The sequence below is a fragment of the Limanda limanda genome, chromosome 3 (assembly GCF_963576545.1).
Source record: "Limanda limanda chromosome 3, fLimLim1.1, whole genome shotgun sequence".
NCBI lineage: Eukaryota > Metazoa > Chordata > Actinopteri > Pleuronectiformes > Pleuronectidae > Limanda > Limanda limanda.
In genome coordinates this window covers 1,725,502-1,747,991 of record NC_083638.1, presented here as the reverse complement: position 1 = coordinate 1,747,991, position 22,490 = coordinate 1,725,502, and the positions used below count along the sequence as shown (strand labels likewise).

At 42.0% G+C, this 22,490-nt stretch overlaps 1 protein-coding gene across 2 annotated transcripts; it reads left to right on the top strand.

Annotated features, from left to right (window-relative positions):
- The first annotated feature begins 9,330 nt into the window (after positions 1–9,330).
- Positions 9,331–22,168, top strand: LOC132998069 (up-regulator of cell proliferation-like). Of its 2 annotated transcripts, XM_061067558.1 has the most exons (4): positions 9,331–9,384; positions 11,647–11,721; positions 17,186–21,882; positions 22,123–22,168. In XM_061067558.1, the coding sequence occupies exons 1-3, from the start codon at positions 9,348–9,350 to the stop codon at positions 21,856–21,858; spliced, it is 4,785 nt and encodes a 1,594-aa protein (XP_060923541.1). In that variant the 5' UTR covers positions 9,331–9,347; the 3' UTR covers positions 21,859–21,882; positions 22,123–22,168. The 2 variants fall into 2 exon arrangements, with proteins under 2 accessions (XP_060923541.1, XP_060923540.1); XM_061067557.1 differs by lacking the exon at positions 22,123–22,168 and having other exon boundaries at positions 17,186–21,955.
- The last annotated feature ends 322 nt before the right edge of the window (positions 22,169–22,490 follow it).

Genomic DNA, 22,490 nt, shown 5'->3' with positions numbered 1-22,490 from the left:
CAAAGTAACATTTATTTTGAGATAAACATTTCTGAATAAAAATATACAAAAAGTGAAGTAACAACATGAGTAACATGATTTTATTATTAATAAACGGAAATAGCCGCGCTGCATCACCGTTGGAAGATCCACAGCAAAAAAACACCAAAACAATTCATAAACAGTTACTTACATTCAATGGCTTAATTTTCTGCACTTTAAATCCGGACTTTCAGCGTCTCGGCCTCACGCGCAGTGGCCGCCTCTTTGTTTGTGTGTGTGTGGGGGGTGGGCTGAGAAAACATAGAGAAAAGTCACGTTGATGAAAAAACTTAACGAGAACAAACCGTTACATCTAAGTAATTCATACATATTTACACATGCACTAGTTCTGCTAGAGCACTCGATGCTGTATTCGTATTTTAGCAACTTTCTCGCTATCCCAAAGTTGCTGGCGTGCTTTTCAGATGAACGAGTTAGCTTAGCAGTTAGCAATGGCGTCTCCTAGCTTAGCTCTTACCTTAACTCAGGGACTGTGCGTCCGTCTTCTCCGCCTCGACTCGTCCACACCGGGCCAGCGGCTCTGCTTACACATGCACTCATCTTCTCCTCCAGGGAAAAGCGTCGTGTCGACTTCAGCAAGTTATTTACCCCGAAAACAGAGTCACTCGGACAGAACAAGCTTAACACGAGCAGGAGGTTTCATGTCTGCGGGACACTCGACGCTGCATTGCATTTACGAGGCTGTGATTGGACGAGCCCATCAGGTGATGACGCAAGCGGGGGACGTGAGGTTTTCACAGTAAATCTCCACAACTGTCCTTGTCATATTAAAGCAGCGGTTACTTCATATGGGATGAGTATGTGACTGAGGCCCAGTTTATTCCTTCTGGTGTTAAGTAAATTTACATACATGATTCTCGCTGTGATGTGTTTGTACCCTCATAGTTGAATGCACTTATTGTAAGTCGCTTTGGATAAAAGTGTTGACTGTTTTAATGGAATACTGAGAAAGTTTAATAACAACAAAAAGACAATTGAAGTTCAAATTATGAAGGAATTTCAGCTCTATATTGTGTCTTCTTTATATTTAAATCAATAATAATCAAACTGAGTGGAGATGTATGTTGTAGCCAAACAGGCAGCTGCTGTGTTTTGTCACTGTGCAGTCCATGGGGGATTAAATATAACACTGAAAAAATAAATCATTAAATCAATGAATGTGTCGTAGCAATTTTGAAAGTAGTGGTGAAAAGGTAGCATTTATAATTCATGGAAAACAGCTTAGTTTGCCATTGACATGTGAATATGATGCCAGTATTTTGGGAGGACAGATAATTTTATGGAAAGCCGGTAGAAGTTTGGAGCTTACAGGACACAGATGATCATACCCAGCACCATTTCTTTGCTGGTAGAGGTGTGGTTAACAAATCCTCTGTGCATTTAACCAGCACAATTGAAAAAGTGACTGTAATCATGCCACTCTGTACAGTTGTTGAGATTCAGGATTGTTTTGCATGACAATAAAATTTTGAAATAAAGTGCATTGTTTCATTTGACAGCATTGACCTTTGTTGTGGTATACAATGTAATTCATTATAGCACACTTACTTATTTAAGAACAATTTACAATTTCATGTTTTATATATATTTTAAGCCTGGTGTACTCAGCCAGATAGTTTAGTTGGTGCCTCTAAAGGTGTTATCTGCTCTGAGGGGAAGTATCCTGATTTGCATTTGTGAAGCACAGAGCATTGTCATTTGCATGTGAAAGCCTCCTCTAGGCGTAGGAGCAGGGGGGTCACCTCACAACAGATCTCAGGCTTGAAAACTGCAGGAGACAGGAGAGTTTCCTTTGCTGGCTGCAGATTCGTGTGAAAAGCTGTTAACTGGAAAATGCGCCAACAATTTCCATGACACTTAATGACACAAATACTTCTTTTCATGCAGTGTCATGTACATCAGCACCAGAGGCAGGACCTCTGTCCATGTGAGACCTGTGTCTTCACAGCACTCCGCGAGCTTAGTTTTTGAGCGAGCCGTTCTCTCGTTCCACAGCTCCACCACTGGCTTGGTGACCACAACGCACTTTGTTTTAAGGCAGGAAAGGCTTCAACCCATTTTGACCACATGTCAACCATCACTAAGCAGTGAGATTTAACTTCTGATGGTGATGGCTCTATGATGTCCATCATCAGATGTTCAAAAGGTCATGCAGGTGGTGGGTGCGCTGCCTGGCTGGTTACAGCCACTGGCCTGCCAACATTGTGTGTGCCGCAGATTACGCATGCCTGACAGTTTTTGAGCTAAGGTGGAAAAACCTTTCGTAAACCAATGTTCTGTGATCATAGGTAACATGCCCACTTTTGATGTGTGATCTTTACCGTGAGCTAACTTAACATAATGGGGGAAGAAATGTTTTGGCAAACAGGGTTTGTTGTCAGGACCATACGACAAACCAGCTCGGAACCTGGCACCAGAGGTCTTCCATAGGGAGATCTCAGGAGGAGTAACAGTGGACTGTACTGCAGAGAGAGGAGGACATCTCAGAAGTGATACATACTGTCTGTGTATGAAAAAGAGGAAGTGACATGTCAGATATGAGTGTGACATTCTGTTGTTTGAAAGAAGAAGTTTCTGTTTTGCCAAAGGTCATAAAAATCATGAGTTACACTGAATGCATATCTGGAGTCAGTGTGGACTGTGAGTGTTTTACCAGTAACCAATTTGCATACTTCCGTTCTGTCTTCAAATTTAACCGTGTACAGGAAAGGTTTTGTGAAAATTTCCTTTACTGTTACTGTTGAGCCTTGAGAGAAAATAAATCAACCACTCATTTCAGGAGATGTGGGTCAATCAGACATCCTAACCACAGAATAACACACAGTTCGAGTTGAGGCATGTTCTTAAAAGGATCATTTATTTAACTGTATGTGTGTGTGTGTTTCACTTCACTTAACTGCACCTCGCACACGGCCACGTCCTGTCCGCGCCCCTCTCTTCCTGTTCCTGTGTGTTTGTGTGTGTGTGTGTGTGTGTGACTGATATTTGATACTTGTTGTTCCAGTGCATCAAATGCTTTCGGTTTTGCTTGTCTAGTATAAAGAGCAGAGCTGACACGAGCAGCTGCACATTCTCCCGTTACACCATGTCAGGTATGTTTTCGTTTACATGCTGGAAACTTAGTTTAATAATTTGATTGATCTGATTTGAATGTCTGATAATAACAGTGGTTCTGAAACTAGAGAAACAACATGTATTTCTCTTCCAGGTTCTGAGGCACAAGGGAGTCAAGGACGACAAGGAGAAGTCAGACCATGTCTGCGATAAACACGGAAGAAGGAGCGCTTACAGGTACATTTCTATGAATACTTACATGCATAATTTAGAGCAAAATCAGTTTATCTATGATAAGAGGACTTTGAAACTTCTGGAGTTTGGTCAGCAGTACTTGCTGGACCTGTGATGGGATTTTTGTGAAAATATACAGTATTAAAGTGAGGTTATTGAATATTTTTGTAATATCTCTTCTCGGTGTTGCACTTTGTAGACGGTCCCTGCGCACTCGTTTCTAAGCAGGCTGTACATAGTCACCCATGTTCTGTGTCCATCACGGAGGACGACTCATATTGATGAAAACTGGCCTGTAGCCGTTGTCCACCTCACTACGGTGGGAATTATGCAGCGTTTTTACTTTAACAACGTTTCGCTTAAGACTTATTGATCCGGGAAGTCCGAATCTGTGAATGTCTTTCCAACTTTACTGAACTAACAAATGGTTGCAACACTTTCTGTATGCCTTTTCAAAATAAAAGCACTCCAGCGTATTTGTTTATGGAATCCATTCCCTTGTTTAAAACGTTTTTTTGATTGTGAAATACTTGCAAGAGCAGAAGATGCACGGCTTCATACTGTGTAGTTCTGGTATTTATTTGAGTACTAGGGACTTCTTTCATACAAGGCAATAATCACTTTGTGTTCATATTCAAATCAAAGCCTATATGTCAAAACATTGTGCTGCAGTAGCAGCTTCTCTGCAGAATATGATGTGGAACTGAGAAGCTACATACTGTGCATTGTAAATATGAATAGATATTAATTTGAATATTGGGCATTGAATAGAAAAAGTTGCATAACTGCCTTTCTTTGTGTATATTTATTTCTTGTACATTCAGCCTTTAACACAAATTGCAAAAAATAATAATAAATATGAGCCCAAGTGGGTTTCTTGGAAGATATCAGGGTGGTAGATCTCGGTGATCTTGGGTTCGAGGAGGTTGGTGACCACTGCTCTAAATAAGTAAAACTGCCTTGACACTGGTGTGTGATTCTGCGTGATGTGTGCAGGTGAAAGGAAGGAGGGGGAGGAAGCGAGGGTTCAGCGATGTCTGATCAGCTAATATAGATTCTATTGATCTGTGATCTGTGAACTTTGTGCTGACATGAGTCCAGTAACACACAGATCCAAACCATCCCAGTACAAACAGAAGCATATTATAATAATAATTCTGTTAAATTTTAAAGATTGAAGACATCTCAGCCTCTGAATTTAATAATCCTGCAGTTTTGGATGAATAAAATACGAACAGACAATACACCTCAAATTCTGAGAGTGTGTTTTTTTGCCTCCAACTTTGAATTGGATCTTTTTTTTACTTCAGGCTCCGTTTTTTCTCTTGTCTTCACTCTCACACCGTGTGTTATCCACAGCAGCAGCAGCAGAGTATCAGTGTATTTTCCTTATTAGTGACATCACTGCTGTCCCATAAAGTTGCTCTTCACCTCCACCTCAATAACAAACACCTCGATGTCAGTGTTAGAAAGTTTCACTTCCTCTTCTCATCGCTTGATGCCGTGACTCCGTCAGGACTCACGGTGGAAACCCATTGGTCAGCAGCATCATTTAATATTCATGCCGTACCTTGCATTGACCATTTATGGTGTAAAGTGGGCGTGTGCAGGGCGGATTTTGAGGCAGGTCCACGTACGAACGTTTCCAGGTTGACTGTGATTTATAAGTAGTGTTCAAGCATATAAAAAGGTTCTCCACAAAGCAACAGCTGCCTATGGAAGCCCATTTCCGCCACTGTGATGAAAAAAAAAAAAATTGGTATCTCATTATTATGAGATACTATCTCATAATTATGACTTAGCATCTCATTATTATGAGATACTATCTCATTATTATGAGATAGTATCTCATAATTATGACTTAGCATCTCATTATTATGAGATAGTATCTCATTATTATGACTTAGTATCTCATAATTATGACTTAGCATCTCATAATTATGACTTAGTATCTCATTATTATGAGATAGTATCTCATAATTATGACTTAGCATCTCATTATTATGAGATAGTATCTCATAATTATGACTTAGCATCTCATTATTATGACTTAGTATCTCATTATTATGAGATAGTATCTCATAATTATGACTTAACATCTCATTATTATGAGATAGCATCTCATTATTATGAGATACTATCTCATAATTATGACTTAGCATCTCATAATTATGACTTAGCATCTCATTATTATGAGATACTATCTCATAATTATGACTTAGCATCTCATTATTATAAGATAGTAACTCATAATTATGACTTAGCATCTCATAATTATGACTTAACATCTCATTATTATGAGATAGTATCTCAAAATTATGACTTAGCTTCTCATTATTATGAGATAGTATCTCATTATTATGACATAATATCTCATAATTATGACTTAGCATCTCATTATTATGAGATACTGACTGCAGGGTTTGTCATGCGAGTCTGCGTGTGTGTGTGTGTGTGTGTGTGTGTGTGTGTATGCTTGTCTCTATTCCTCTTCACTAAAACTGATAATCACATGTATTTTTTAGTAATTATTCGATGATGACCGATCAAGACTTCGGATCGCTCCGTCACTTTAACGCTGACGGTCCTGTACTGTGCGCGTCACGTTACATCTCACGTTACGAAACACATGTTTAAACACCGTGTGCACGTAGTCCCCAGCTCCACACAACACGTGTTTCATGAACTCAAACAAACACAAAGTAAACATCAGTCCTGTACGTGTCCTAATAAGTTGTGATCGGTGCTGGTGTTTATTGTTAAAGTGTGAAGTGAGCGCGGGTCAGAGGGAAGTGAGGCGGAAGCAGACACAGACACACACAGGACGACCGGACTTTTAATGAGCGTCTGTTCTGATGCTGGAGCAGCGCTTGTTATAATTATTCAGCGGCAGCACATCGCTAAGACAATGAACGGAGCAGAAAACATGGATCGATCCTGTTATGTCTCTGTATCGATGCACAGTCGCCCACTTCCGCGAGTAAGGCTGCTGTCCCCGCACCCGCTCAGCCTCGGGTTCCCTGCTCTGTGGCGCCCCGCCCACAATCCGTATCTCATAATAATGACTTAGTATCTCATTATTATGAGATAGCATCTCATAATAATGACTTAGCATCTCATAATTATGACTTAGCATCTCATAATTATGAGATACTATCTCATAATAATGAGATACTATCTCATAATTATGACTTAGTGTCTGACTGTGGGCGGGTTGCAGCAGAGCAGGTGAGCAGTGGTAGAGAGGCTGGGAACTCAGTGAAGTCAAGTTAAGGTTTGAGTTAATGATAACTACGCCCGCCACTGTAACAGAAATACAACATTTGACTTGCATGACAGACCCTGCAGTCAGTATCTCATAATAATGAGATGGTAAGTCATAATTATGAGATATTATGTCATAATAATGAGATACTATCTCATAATAATGAGAAGCTAAGTCATAATTTTGAGATAATATCTCATAATAATGAGATGTTAAGTCATAATTATGAGATGCTAAGTCATAATTATGAGTTACTATCTCATTATTATGAGATACTAAGTCATAATTATGAGATGCTAAGTCATAATTATGAGATAGTATCTCATAATAATGAGATGCTATCTCATAATAATGAGATGCTATCTCATAATAATGAGATGTTAAGTCATAATTATGAGATACTATCTCATAATAATGAGATGCTAAGTCATAATTATGAGATACTATCTCATAATAATGAGATACTAAGTCATAATTATGAGATACTATCTCATAATAATGAGATACTAAGTCATAATTATGAGATGCTAAGTCATAATTATGAGATACTAAGTCATAATAATGAGATACTATCTCATAATAATGAGATGCTAAGTCATAATTATGAGATACTATCTCATAATAATGAGATAGTATCTCATAATAATGAGATGCTAAGTCATAATTATGAGATAGTATCTCATAATAATGAGATACCAATTTTTTTTTTTTTCATCACAGTGGCGGAAATGGGCTTCCATAGCTGCCTACTATTCAAAACTAATAGAAGAGAATAAAAACAACCCAAGGTTTCTCTTCAGCACTGTAGCCAGGCTGACAGAGAGTCACACCTCCACCGAACCCAGTATTCCTCGATCTCTAAATAGCAATATCTTTATGACCTTTTTTAACGATAAAATTCTAACTATTAGAAATAAAATCCACCATCTCCTGCCCTCAATTGGCACTAATACCCTCCCAACAAGAGAGATCTCAGAAACGGCTGAGAATCCTTCCCATTACTTAGACAGCTTCTCTCCGATCACCGTGATCAGTTTACCAAAATAATCTCAGGTTCTAAACCAACAACCTGTATCTTAGATCCCATTCCAACTAAATTACTTAAAGAAATTCTGCCCCTAATAGATAATTCGTTACTTAACACAATCAATCTGTCATTATCATCAGGTTATGTACCACAGTCTTTTAAAATAGCTGTAATCAAACCCCTACTCAAAAAACCCACCCTACACCCAGAGGTTTTAGCAAATTACAGGCCAATATCTAATCTCCCCTTCCTATCTAAAATCTTAAAAAAAGTTGTAGCCAATCAGCACACAGCTGATTGGCTACAACTTCTCCAGGAGTTTCTCCAGGAAAATAATATATATGAAGACTTTCAGTCTGGGTTAAGAACCAATCACAGCACAGAGACAGCCCTGGCAAAAGTCACTAATGACCTTCTAATAGCTTCAGATCAGGGACTTGTGTCTGTCCTCGTTCTGTTAGATCTCAGTGCAGCATTCCACACAATTGACCATCAAATTTTATTACAGAGACTAGAACAGTTAATTAACATTAAAGGAACGGCCTTAAACTGGTTTAAATCTTATTTTGCTGATCGCTCCCAATTCGTACAAATTATTGATGAGTCATCTGTGCGCACCAAAGTTAACCATGGTGTTCCACAGGGGTCTGTGCTTGGCCCAATTTTATTCTCATTATATATGCTTCCACTAGGAAACATTTTCAGGACACACTCGGTAAATTTTCACTGTTATGCGGATGACACCCAGTTATATTTGTCAATAAAACCTGAACAAAGTAATTAATTAACTAAACTTCGAGCATGTCTCAAGGACATAAACCTGGATGACCGGCAATTTTCTCTTATTAAACTCAGATAAAACTGAGGTTGTAATACTTGGCCCTAAACACCTTAGAGAAACATTATCTAATGATATAGCTGCGCTAGACGACATTGCCCTTGCTTCCAATGAAACAGTCAGGAACTTGGGAGTGATCTTCGATCCTGATTTGTCCTTTAATTCTCACTTAAAACAAATTTCTAGGACCGCCTTCTTCCACTTGCGTAATATCTCAAAAATCAGACATGTCCTTTCGCAAAAAGATGCAGAAAAACTAGTCCACGCCTTTGTTACATCCAGACTGGACTATTGTAATTCATTATTATCAGGCTCCAGCAGTAAGTCGTTAAAGACCAAAATGCCGCAGCACGTGTCCTGACGAGAACCAAGAAAAGAGAGCACATTTCTCCAGTATTAGCATCGCTACACTGGCTTCAGGTTACATCTAGAAAATAATTTAAAATTCTCCTCCTCACCTTCAAGGCCCTTAATAATATGGCGCCATTTAACCTTAAAGAGCTGTTAGTACCTTATCAACCCACTAGAGCACTCCGATCCCAGAATTCAGGATTACTTGTCATCCCTAAAGTCTCTAAAAGTAGAGTAGGAGCCAGAGCTTTCAGCCATCAAGCCCCACTACTGTGGAATCATCTCGTTCAAATAAACACAATCTGGGTCAGTGCTGCAAGTCAGACAATTAATCTTTGAAATGGACAAAGTGATTTGTGATTTCCACCTGTAGTTGGTAAACAAAATCAATTTAATTCCAAAACATCTTGGCCACAAACTAATCCAAAATTAAACTTTGTTTGAGTCTGTAAACAATTGTTTTGTGAAACTTACGAGTTAATGTATATTTTTCTCCAGATTTTGACGCACAGAGGAATAAAGGGAAGGCTTTGACCATGTCTACAAGAGACCCAGAAAGTGAAGAGCATGCAGGTAACTCATTCAACTTTTATTTGTGTATGGACACAGAGAGCTTACAAAGCAATATTTTGAGATCTGTATGCTTGTTGCGTGAATGGGCACAAAGCTGTAGCTACCAAATTTATACTGAATTCTGTCCTCCAGCTGAGGACGTGCTTTGCGTCGACCATTTATTGTGTTAAATTGGCATGTGGAGGGGGCGGATTTGGAGAAAGATCCACGTTCGAACTTTTCCAGGTGGACTGTGATTTATAAAGTGAACATTGCGTTCAGGTGTGTTTGCGCATCGTTTTATGAATCGGAATTTTCATTTGCGTATTCCATTTCCGGCTTTTATGCGCACGTACACTATTGGTATGAATCCCACGCACTGTTTTATTAATGAGACCCTAGGGCAGGGGTGTCAAACTCAAATAGGCAGTGGGCCGAAATCAAAAAATTGCTTCAAGTCGAGGGCCACATGGGTTCAACGTTTATTGAAAACTTATTGAAAGAACCTTAGTGCACATATTGAACCTGGAACTAACAAGGCCTATAGAGTATTGCCGATAAAACAACATTAATTATGAAATAAATGAAAACAAATAATAAATAATACATAAATAAATATAAAAGTAATAAAATCAGTTTCATTAATTGCTTTCTGGCTCTATCTGCAGTATTTCCAGAGTAATTTCCACTGAAAACATTTTCTACAGGTAAACAACAGACAAAAATAATTGACTTCAAAGAAAAATCAAATGTCCTGTAGTAGCAAGAGAAAAACAAGTTTCCCTGCAGCAGCTGCGTCTCCCACAGGCGCAGCTTGGTTTTAAAGCCCTCACTGTAGCGTACATGTCAGTGATGACACAGCCCCGCCCCCCCCGCCCCTGAAGCTGCAGGTTGAGCGCATTCGGGTGGCTCGTGATGTCACACAGACACGTTGTATTTCGGAGCTTTCAGAAAAGACTTGAACTGGCGGTGATTTAAACCTTTGGCTCTGATAAAGTTAACCGCTAATGTTATGATGCTCATCCCATGTTCGTTTTCAAGGCCTTGCAACACAAAGACTCCTGGTGTATGATGCAGTGATAAGCTGTCAACTCACTTTTTCCCTCACTTTTTTCCTCCTTCATCTTTTCTCGGATCCACCCTTTACATCCGCGATCATATACTGTTCCTCCCACCTGTCTTGAAAGCTCCTGTTTTCAAATGCCACCTTTCGTTTAGCCATGTTTGGGAGCGGGATAGTTGAAAGTTGTCACAAGTGATATGTGATACAGACTGTGAGGTGCGCGGTCGCGGGACCGTGATTGGCGTGCCGACACACGGGCAGTGCATTGTGGGATCTGTCATTCACCATTGACCCGCCCACTCGTCAGCCAATGAGAGCCTGCTATAGGTCTAGAACTGTCACGTGCCCCATCCCGATGTGTTCACTGACCCTCAGGAATTGTCAGTACTTATTTTGTATTGAGAACTTGCAAAACACTGCCGGCGGGCGAGCTCTAATAGTAAATAGATTTTATCATGCGGGCCACATATAATTCATTCACGGGCCACATGTGGCCCGCGGGCCTTGTGTTTGACACATGTGCCCTAGGGCCTTTAGAATCACATGAATCTTAATAAATATTTAAAAAAATATATAAGCAGAGGAAATGATCAGGAGTAAAATTCCATAACTTGCCGTACATTCCAACAAATGCAAAACAGGAACAGCAACTTACTGTGGTAAAACGTACAGAGCTTCAATCAATTACATCACAACAAAGATATTTTGGCCTCAGTTTTTTACAATGGGAGGAAGTGGAGACATGTTGTCTTTCTTTTCATAAAGTCCACTGTCAGTACAAAAACTCTTTTCAGTTCAGATCACAGATTAAGGCAGTTCTCTGTGGGCGGTGCAGGTTGACTTTCATAACAGGCTCAGTGGGTGCAGGTCACACAGAATCTAGGTCCATCCATTCAATACAGGACATTCTTAAGAAACTGACGAAAGTCACAATACGATAGATAGTTTAATGATAAATATTTTTGTAGTTATGTACTGAACTTAATTTGACGGTTTAGACTAGCAACATGTTCAAATAAACACAATCTGGGTCAGTGCTGCAAGTCGGACAATTAATCTTTGAAATGGACAAAGTGATTTGTGATTTCCACCTGTACTTGGTAACCAAAATCAATTCAATTCTAAATCATCTTGGCCACAAACTAATCCAAAAATAAACTGTTGGATTCTGTAAACAATTGTTCTGTGAAACTTACAAGTTAATATATATTTTTCTCCAGATTTTGATGCACAAAGGAATAAAGGGAAAGCTTTGACCATGTCTACAAGAGACCCAGAAAGTGAAGAGCATGCAGGTAACTCATTCAACTTTTATTTGTGTACGACACAGTAAGCTTACAAAGCAATATGTAGAGATCTGTATGCTTGTTGAGTGAATGGGCACAAAGCTGTAGCTGCCAAATTTATACTTAATTCTGTCCTCCAGCTGAGGACGTTAAAAACTTGGGTTAATTCTACAAAGTAGACGATGTGCTGGTTGTTGGACCAGTGTATCACGTCCTGTCTTACAATGGTAGTAACAATATCTGATTGGACTAGAAGCCGCTGGCCCACGTCCACCAACATCCTCCAGTCTCTGGGTTGCTCCAGATGGAGAAGAACCTCTCTGTCCATGTTCCCCCTCACAGACAAAAGTTTTCCTTTGAACTGCGTTTGATGTTTTGGATGTCAAGGCATTGGTAACAGTTCTCTTTGTGTTTACATTACATTACATTTCATTAAAATGGTGCTTTTATCCAAAGCGACGCATACTAAGTGCATCAATCATCAAAAACCCAGAACAACAGTAATCAAGCAAGTACAATTTTCTTCAAGAAAGCAAAACTACAAAGTGTAATAAGTAAGTGCCATTTAAGTGCTACTACATTTTTTGTTTAAACTAAAGTGTTCATTTTTTTATTCAAGGTATAGTTGGAAGAGGTAATTTTTTAGTTTGTGGTGGAAGATGACTTTCTGATGTCATTAGATAGATAGATAGATAGATAGATAGATAGAGTACTTTATTCATCCCCGAAGGGGAAATTAAGTTGTCATAGCAGCCGGTATAATTGAATACAATAAAATACAATACAATACAATACAATACAATAGAATAAAATTAAAAATAAAAGGTAGAAAGAATAAAAAAACAGAAGCACAAGATAAAAATACAATAAAATAGGTAGATAAGGTGCATTGGCAAGATGATGGTAAAAGTACTGATGATATGATGGTAATGGTATTGTTAGACAGTATATAAGAATAGTACAGTATATATAGTATATAATATAACATAATATATATTTATATATGATAGTAATTATACCAATATAAAAGCAGTATATGGTAATAATGGCAGCAACAGTATATATAATAATAATAGTAAGGGTGATATAATAATAGTAATTATAACATGTACACATAAATAAATATGTGTATATAGACTTATGTAAACAAGAATATACAGAGAGTATGATATGATATATAGTAGAAGTATGAATATGAATATAAGTATTTGACTATACAATAGGTAATATAATATACTATGAGTCTAAGAATATGTATACAGAGTGTGCAAAAGACAATATTACTGTATAAAATGATATATAATATCAATATGGTTTATATGCACACATATCACATATGATGTGAAGTAAGTGTATAAGGAGCGGTTGTACAGGTACACAGTGCAAGGAGACAGGTTTAGTGCAGTTCTGTGATGGTGGCTCTGACAGAGGTGGATGAGTTGAACAGTCTTATTGCAGTTGGGAGGAACGATTTCCTGTATCGTTCCTTAGAGCAGCGGGGTTGAATGAGTCTGTGGCTGAAGCTGCTCCTTAGCTTGTCCAGTGTTTTGTGGAGGGGGTGAGAGGGATTTTCCATGATTGCCAGCAGTTTTGCCAGCATCCTGTCCTCCACCACCTCCTCCAGGGTGACCAGCTTAGAGCCAACCACAGACTCTGCTTTCCTGATGAGTTTTTTCAGTCTGTTGGCGTCCTTTGCCTTGATGCCCGCACCCCAGGACACCACAGCAAAGAAGATGGTGCTCGCCACAACAGACTGATAGAACATCTGCAGCATCTTGTTGCAGACGTGGAAGGACCCGAGCCTCCTCAGGAAGTAAAGCCGGCTCAGGCCCTTCTTGTAGACGGCCTGTGTGTTGGTGGACCAGTCCAGTTTATTGTCCAGAGTGACACCCAGGTACTTGTATGCCGACACCACCTCCACATCCGTCCCACCGATGCAGACAGGAGAGGGCAGGGGCTTGTTCCTCCTGAAGTCCACCACCATCTCCCTCGTCTTCGCCACGTTGAGCTGCATGCAGTTCTCCCCACACCACTTCACAAAGCGGTCAACCAGGTCCCTGTACTCAGCCTCCCCCCCGCCCTCAACACACCCCACAATGGCCGTGTCATCAGAGAACTTCTGTAGATGACACGACTCAGTGCAGTGCTGAAAGTCAGCAGTGTATGTGGTGAAGAGGAAGGGGGACAGTACAGTTCCCTGGGGGGCCCCGATGTTACTGATCAGACGACCAGACACACAGTTCTGTAATCTCACAAACTGCGGTCTGCCCGTCAGATAGTCATCGACCCAAGTGATGAGGGGAGCACTCACCTGCGTGCCCTCCAGTTTGGCCTTCAGCAGTCTGGGCTGGATGGTGTTGAAGGCGCTGGAGAAGTCGAAGAACATGATCCGGACTGAGGTGTTGGGTCTGTCCAGGGAGGAATAAGCCTTCTGCAGCAGGTAGATGATTGCATCATCAACCCCAACATGGGGCTGATATGCAAACTGCAGGGGGTCTTGTGATGGGAACACCAGTGGCCTGAGGTGTGCCAGGACCAGTCTCTCCATGACCTTCATGATGTGAGAGGTCAGTGCCACCGGCCTGTAGTCCTCCAGTGCAGCAGGACGTCCTTTTTTGGGCACTGGGACCAGGCAGGATGTTTTCCATAGCACTGGCACTCTCTGAAGTTGTAGGCTCAGGTTGAAGAGGTGCTGGAGAACTCCACAGAGCTGGGTGGAACATCCCTTCAGCACACGAGGGCTGATGCGGTCAGGTCCTGCAGCTTTCCTCTGTTTGAGCCTCTCCAGCTCTCTCCTCACCTGGCTGGCTGTGAAGTGGAGTCCAGACTCAGGGGTGGGGGGCTGTGGGTGATGTGAGGATGTCCTGGGGGTGGGAGGTGTGGGAAGGTCTGTGGTGAAGGCCAGCGGGGGGATGGGGGGAGGTGGTGACGGGGGTGGTGGGGGGTAGGGGGTGATGGGGGGAGGTGGGGGGTTGTTGTTCGGAGAAGCAGAGGAGGCAGTGAAGGGTCCGCTGGGGGTGGGGGGGTTGGAGTTGAACCTGTTGAAGAATGTGTTCAGCTCGTTCGCACGTCCCTCATCCCCCGCTGCTCCCCCACCTCTCCTCTGGAAGCCGGTGATCTCCTTCATCCCACTCCAGACGTCCCTGGTGTTATTGTCTTCCAGTTTGTGCTCCAGTTTTCTCCTGAAGTTGTCCTTGCTCTCCCTGATGCTGCGTTTGAGCTCCCTTTGTACTCGCTTGAGCTCTGCACTGTCCCGTGATCTAAAGGCCCTCTTCTTCTGGTTCAGAAGGGCCTTCAGGTCGCTGGTTACCCACGGCTTGTTATTTGGGTAACAGCGAACCTCTTTAGTGGGAATGGTGTTGTCAATGCAGAACCCAATGTACTCAGAGACACAGTCAGTCATGCCATCAATGTCCTCACCATGTGGCTCATACAGAGCAGCCCAGTCTGTGGCCTCCAGGGCTCCACGCAGTGTTTCCATGGCCTCAGGAGACCATTTCCTCACAGTCCTCACTGTGACTGGGTGCTGCTGAACCACAGGCTTGTATGATGGTGAGAGCAGGACAAGGTTGTGGTCTGACCTGCCCAGTGGTGGCAGGGCAGTGCAGCTGTATGCATCCTTCACATTTGCATACAGCAGGTCCAAAGTCTTATTATCACGTGTGGCACATTTCACAAACTGGAAGAAGGTAGGGAGTGTGGATGAGAGGGAGGCATGATTGAAGTCACCTGTGATGAAGATGAAGGCCCTGGGGTGTTGTGTCTGTAATCCCGCAGTCACAGTGTGGATGACGTCACACGCTGCTTCCGCGTTCCCGGATGGAGGAATGTAAACAGTGATGGCGAAAACACTGGTAAACTCCCTCGGCAGATAATACGGACGAAGTCCGACGGCGACGAGCTCGATGTCCGGGCTGCAGACACGCTGTTTAACCGTGACGTGCCCGGGGTGACACCACCGGTTGTTTACGAGCACGGCGAGGCCCCCTCCTTTCTTCTTGCCGCTCGCGGTGGTGTCTCTGTCAGCTCGGACCGTCTGGAAGCCGGGGATGGTGACGTTGGAGTCCGGTATGTGCTCGTGCAGCCACGTTTCCGTGAGACACACAACACTGGACTCCCTGTACTCCCGCTGCGTCCTGATGAGCGCTTCCAGCTCGTCCACCTTATTCGCCAGGGATCTCACGTTACCAGTGATGACTGCAGGGATGAAGGGCTTAAACTTTCTTTTCTCCATCCTCAGTTTAAGTCCCGCTCTGCAGCCTCGCCATCTCCTCTTTAACTCCTCCGGGATGGTGGGTCTCTCTCCGGCCAAGAGGGCTGTGTGCCTCAGGGCCATCAGCTGGTCGCGGGTGTAAACAAAGCCGGCGTGTGTAGCAGGCATGCTCCCAGTGATCCGAAGAGACCGAATTGCAGTTAAAAGTTGTAAAAAGTGTAAAAATCTGTAGTAAAAGCACCTCGTCCTTGTGCGGTACGACGATGCACAGAGCAGTGCAAAAATAAATATAAAAAACAAACAGCAAACCTAATAAAAACACAATAAACCGACGGTAGAACCAGGAGCTGCTATAACAGGCTGCTGTTAGTACGGCGCCATCTTGTGTGCCATTAGGGAGCTCGTTTCACCTTTTAGGAGCCAGGACAGCAAGCAACAGTGTTTATTGTTGCTGCAAGGCATGTGAGTACCTGGTTGTGTCTCCACGTATACCTACCTTGGGAGAGACGTATTTTACAACCAGTGAGGATGAGGGTAGCTTGATTCGAGCGTCGTGGGCAGGATGGATCTTCGTTCAGCCACTGCTGTAGGTTGGGTGAGGGTGCTAGCTTCCATTCCCAACAGGTCCTTCCATCTGAATCCGTCTTTTCTCTATGATTTCCCATCTCATCCACTGCCCCTGTCTTGCTTGAGTGACAGCCTTCACACATCTTGCTGCCTCTTCCTGATGCCAGATTTCCAGGACTACCAATTGTCTCTGCTCTGAAGGAGTTGCCTTGTTCCACAGGGGACTACTCTGACCTCGGCCCAAACCTCCTCTTCCCTGTTTAACGTGACCCACAATGTCAGTGTGCTAGAGTGCTGCTTTTACCTGTTGGGTTTTCTCTTTTGGTTTCCATTTCCATCCTGTTGTCAATGATGGTCCAACAGCCCGTATATATTTGTCTCTGGACTCTGAGAGAGTCTCCAGCCTTGTTTTGGTGAATTTAAACTCCTCTACAAGACCTGAGAGAGGCAGCTCGAGGAGGACATGTCCCTTCAGACCGATGTTGCACATCTTTGGATTCCTATATGTAACAATAAGTAGTTTTGGTTTCATGTGAATGAAGTCTTTGCTCCCAAATGTTATTCACAAGAAAGATTTACAGTATTTAACACTGCAAAATAACACATACCCAAACAATCAAACATACATATACAACCCAATAGGTGGTGTCAGTCATTACTTTCTAAAATGTATGTTCTCTTTCTCTTTGACAGCCCTGTTGAACTTTATCGTCAAACTTGGACTGAAGGACTTTTATCCCAACAAACTCAATCAACAGTCTCTCTTTGAGATCAACAAGAACAGTATTGAGGAAAAATCAGTTTTATCGCTGGAGGAAATACCATGGTGTTTCCTCAGAAAACTGTTCAAAATAAATGCAGAATGCAGGAGCTCAATACAATCATCAATCAGGCCAGAGGAAAACATTGAAGAAGACAATGATCTCTTTGATGAAGACCTTTACACGGCTGATGACTCTAGAGATGATGAGGTTAACCCCCTCGACCTCATAGTCGCTCTCTTCCATTGCGCTGACAGCATCCTGCAGCAGGAAATGGCCCTCAAGATGTCAATGTGCCAGTTTTCTCTTCCACTGCTGTTGCCCCGCGGCAACAGGAGTCAGTGTACCCTGATGCTGTGGGCTCTGAGAGACATCGTCAAAGAGTGGTGTCCACATGATCTGTCTGAATCAAGAGGGTTTGTTGAAGACAACATTGTCCAAGCAAATATACCATTCTTCTCCTTTGTGAAGCTGAAGAACAGCAGTTCATCCAAGTCCCAGATCTTGAATCATGTCCTCAGCCGTGGACAACAGAACTGCAAAATCTTCATACACAGAGATGTGAAAGGGGGGGCAGTCAAAAGAGAAATTGCAAATGGCCTTGTTGAGGTTTGCTGGTACCTTCCCTGTGGTAATGAAAGTTTAGATGTTTTTCCAGGGCCAGTAGCCTTCGCAGATTTGCGAGGGGACATTTGTGAATCACTCACACAATTCAACTTTCTCTTTCAAGTATCAACAGCTACCTTTGTGTTCCTGGACAGCGTTGAAGAAAGTGAGCACAATATTATATCTTCTCTTCAAGATGTGAAATCCAAACTGTTCTTAGTCGTCAATCGAAAGGGAGGGAATGCCAGAGAGGAGATGATGTCATGGCAGAAATTGGTGAAGGAATTAGGTTTACCAAAGAACAGAGTGAAGATCACAAACCAGAGTTCAAATGTGGCAGAGTTCTCACAGAATCTTTGTGAGGTCATCAAGGCATCCCTGTTAAAGGTGAAAGACCCCATGAGCATTGTAGATATGGTTGGAAAAGCTGTTGATCTTGGTCTGTCTGTGGACGAAAGCAAAACTGAATCACAGAGAAAAGCAGCTGAGGAGATCATGGACGCCATTGGAGTGCGAGGTATACCAGACTATAAAAAACTAAATCTGAGTTTGCAAGGAGCGAACTGGAAAAGGTTGTCAAAGTTAGAAAAGGAAGAGTGTAGACTGAAGACATCTGGTGATTCTGGCCTTGAAGAATATAAATGTCAACTACAGAAAGAAAAAAGACACATCCAACAGGAGCAACACAATTCTGACGCCTCCAAAGGAATGAAGAGTTTCATCAAGTGCTTATCGACAACTGACAAAGAAAAAAGAGATGTTTTCCTGAAGTGGATGAAACTGAAGTTTAATACACATTCACGAGTCAAACTCTCTGTGTTACGTAACAAATTCAAGGAGCAATGCAAGGAGAGAGACGCCAAACTCATAGCAGAGTTAGACCAAGCTATGGTGGACAGTTCTTTAGGAACAGAGCATTACATGAGAGAGATGGGACTGATCTACGAGTTCTCAACCAGCAGCTCAACAGCTGATGAAATATCCCAGCTCCCTGGTTTGGCAGCTGAAATGCTGTTGGATGGATATCCTTTAGAGCTTTTGGACGGAGATGCCTCCAACGTCCCAGAGAGATGGGTGACAGACGTACTGATGGAGCTTCACAAGAAGGTTGGACAGAGGAGCAGACTGTTGGTACTGACTGTGTTGGGTGTTCAGAGCAGCGGTAAGTCAACGCTCCTCAACACCATGTTTGGTGTGCAGTTTCCTGTCAGCAGCGGCAGATGCACAAGAGGAGCATTCATGCTCTTCCTCAAAGTTGCAGAGGATTTGAAAAGTGAGTTAAACTGTGATTTTATTGTCCTCATTGACACAAAGGGTCTTAAGTCTCCTGATCTGGCACAACTAGAGGACAGTTACGAGCACGACAACCAGCTAGCAACCTTTGTCATTGGCTTGAGTGATGCCACCATCATCAACATCGCAATGGAAAACTCAACAGAAATGAAAGATGTCCTGCAAATTGCAGTGCACGCATTCTTGAGGATGAAAGAAATTGGAAAAAAGCCAGTTTGTAATTTTGTTCACCAGAATGTTTCATCAGTTTCAGCTCATGACAAGAACATAACAGATAGAAAACATCTCCTAGACCAACTCAATGAAATGACTCAAATCGCAGCTGAAATGGAAAAGAAACCTTCTATCAAAGAGTTCACGGATGTGCTGGACTATGACATGGACAAGAACAACTGGAACATCCCAGGACTCTGGCTTGGAACTCCACCAATGGCACCAGTGAGCACAGGTTACAGTGAAGCTGTAGCACATTTCAAGAAAAACCTTTTCCAAACAGTGAAGAAGGACCCGTGCAATGAAGTGTCGCAGATCCCAGAGTTTCTGGAATGGATGAAGAGTCTCTGGCAGGCCGTGAAAAATGAGAACTTCATCTTCAGTTTCAGAAACACTCTTGTGGCTCAAGCCTATGACAACTTGTGCAAAGAGTTCAGTCAGTGGGAATGGGAGTTCAGAAAAGATATTCTGACCTGGCAAACACAAGCAGAGGTAGAAATCTTGAATGCTGACAATGAATCTGAGGTAGAAACTTGGAACAGATTAGTTGAAGGAAAAAAATCTGAGGTGTCAGACAAAATAACAGACCAACAACAAACAATGAAGGAAAAAATCTACGACTACTACAAGATGACAGATAAACGAGTTGATCTGATAGAGAAATACAAAGCGGAATTTTTAAACAGTGTCAAAGGCCTTGCAGATGAAATCAAACGTTCCGTGTCGGTAAAACTGGATGACATCCATGAACAAAAACTAAGTTCAAAAAAGGTTCAGGACATTCAGAGAGGATACAGAGGTGTGATTGAACAGAAGGTCATGAAGCTTCTGAGTGACTGCAACGAATCAACTCTGACTGAGGAAGAGCTGACACAAGAGTTTGAAAAGATGTGGGCTGAAGCCACTGGAAACGTGTCCGGCCTGAAAGAGCGAGACATTGCAGCATGCGTCCTGAAGCAGCTGAGGAAAAACTTCTGTAATAGAAATGTCAATGAGGCTTTGAAGAAAGTAACAGACCTAAAGGAAATGGGGGCAGGTCCATTTAAAACTAAACATAAGCATGTAGGAACTTTTCTGCAGAAGTTCAAAGGTACGTGCATAGGACCTTTGCAGAGCTTTGCAGAGCGAATCATTGACTCTTGTACAAGGTTTGTACATGATAAGGTTGAGACCGATGGAGATTACCAGGACTCTTTCACAAAGGATTTTCTCGAAAAAATTGATGAATCCCTTAAACAAGGTTACACCCATCACAAAACAAATATAAAGTTTGAGATTGACCTGAAACTTCACATTTGTGGCGTTGCTTCAAGGGAATTTGTCAAAATGCACCAAAGATTCTTGTCAGATAATAATCCTCACACTCAGCTGGAAAAGTACAAGACTCAGTACCTGTCAGATTTTCTTGATTTATACAAAAATCAAGATGACTGCCAACACAAAGCAAAACATTTTGTCAAGTCTTGTATCAAACCTGCTGTGAAACAGTTCATCTGTGGATCTCTGGGAGTAAACATTGTGGTTGACATTCTGACAAGTTCCCATTCAGCAGAGTATAGTTCTCGCACATTCTTCCAGTACAACATTGAGAAAGAGTTACTGCTACAGGAAGACTTCAAGAGTTTTGTCAGTTACATTACTAACTATGAAAGATATGTTAAGGATTGGATATTTGAGCACATCAGAGAAAAGATGTCAGAGGACAAGACTTTGTGCAAACTGAAGAACAACAATCTACAAGTCATCGACCAAAAAATATCAGAAGCGGTAGATCGGGCAGCAATAGGAGAGGATGGTGCTCCGCTGCCAGATAACACGGAAAGCATAACAAAGCTAATCAGCAACATGCGCAAACATTTGATCAAAGACATCTCACTTTCAGTGGAGGCTGAAGAAACCACCTTGTTTCTGATCCAAAGTTCATGTCATTCATTCATCAAGTGTCTCAAGATCTCAATGAAGGAGTTAAAGGACCAACTGGAAGAGGAGTTCTCAAACTCTGATGACATCACTGAGACTCTGAACAAGCTTCCAATCAAACCACAGGATGAGCTTTTCAAGCGAGTGTTTGGTTGTGGACAACAGTGTCCATTTTGTAAGGCTCCCTGTGAGGCCGGTGGCACAGAACACACGCAGCATCATGCAGCCATTCATCGGCCACAAGGTCTTGGCAGATACAGGTGTGAGTCAAGTAAGAAGCTGAGGGAACCACTGTGTACAACTAGCGTGCACAGTGATCGTGAATTCAGAAACTCAGACACCAAATGGGAGGTGCGTCCTTACAAGAACTACAACGAGTACTACCCAGACTGGATCATTCCTCCAGACCGCACCATAGAGGCATCTGACTACTGGAAGTACGTCCTGGTGCAATACAATGACAGATTTGCTGAAGAATATAAAGCCGAACCAGCTGATGTCCCAGAGGCCTGGAGGAAACTCACAAAGGAACAAGCTCTGAAGGGTTTGAACGACGCCTTCAACATGAAGTGAACAAAGTACAACTGAACACATCAGGTAATTCAGTCCAATTTAATATGCAGCAATAGATTCACATTCACTTGGATGAAATATTATCTTTACTCAACTATTTTTTGACATAGACTCTTGAACATGTCCAGACTTTGTTCAAGGATTTGTTTTCTTCCAGTTTCACATCTTACATTAGAAACGTCAGCAACACGCCCACTCACTTTCTGTGAATGTTCCGGACAGTTTCCTGCTGTGTTCTCACATTCTCTACTTTCTCACTTACAGCCTCTCCAGAAAGTCTCAGGAACATGTCTGGACCTCCGTGCAGGTCCTAAAGCAAATCCAGAGAACTACAAGTCTTCATACTATTTCAGCTTCAGGACAAATTACTATTTTGGAGGGAATCTGTGCAAGAGATTATTGTTTGGTTCGTTTTACTCTTGTGTAAATTTTTTTTTTGTGTGACTAAACCACCAATTTGTTTCATTGAAAATGAAGAAAGAACAACAGAGTTAGTTTGGAGCTCTGTGCATTTTCTTTTCTTTACGACTCTTCGATGATTTATTTTTTGGTCGTTTTTTTACGGTGTCAGTAGTCACTAGCCCTCGAGCGACAACATAAAAATAAACGAGAAATGTCAAAGTAAATGTATG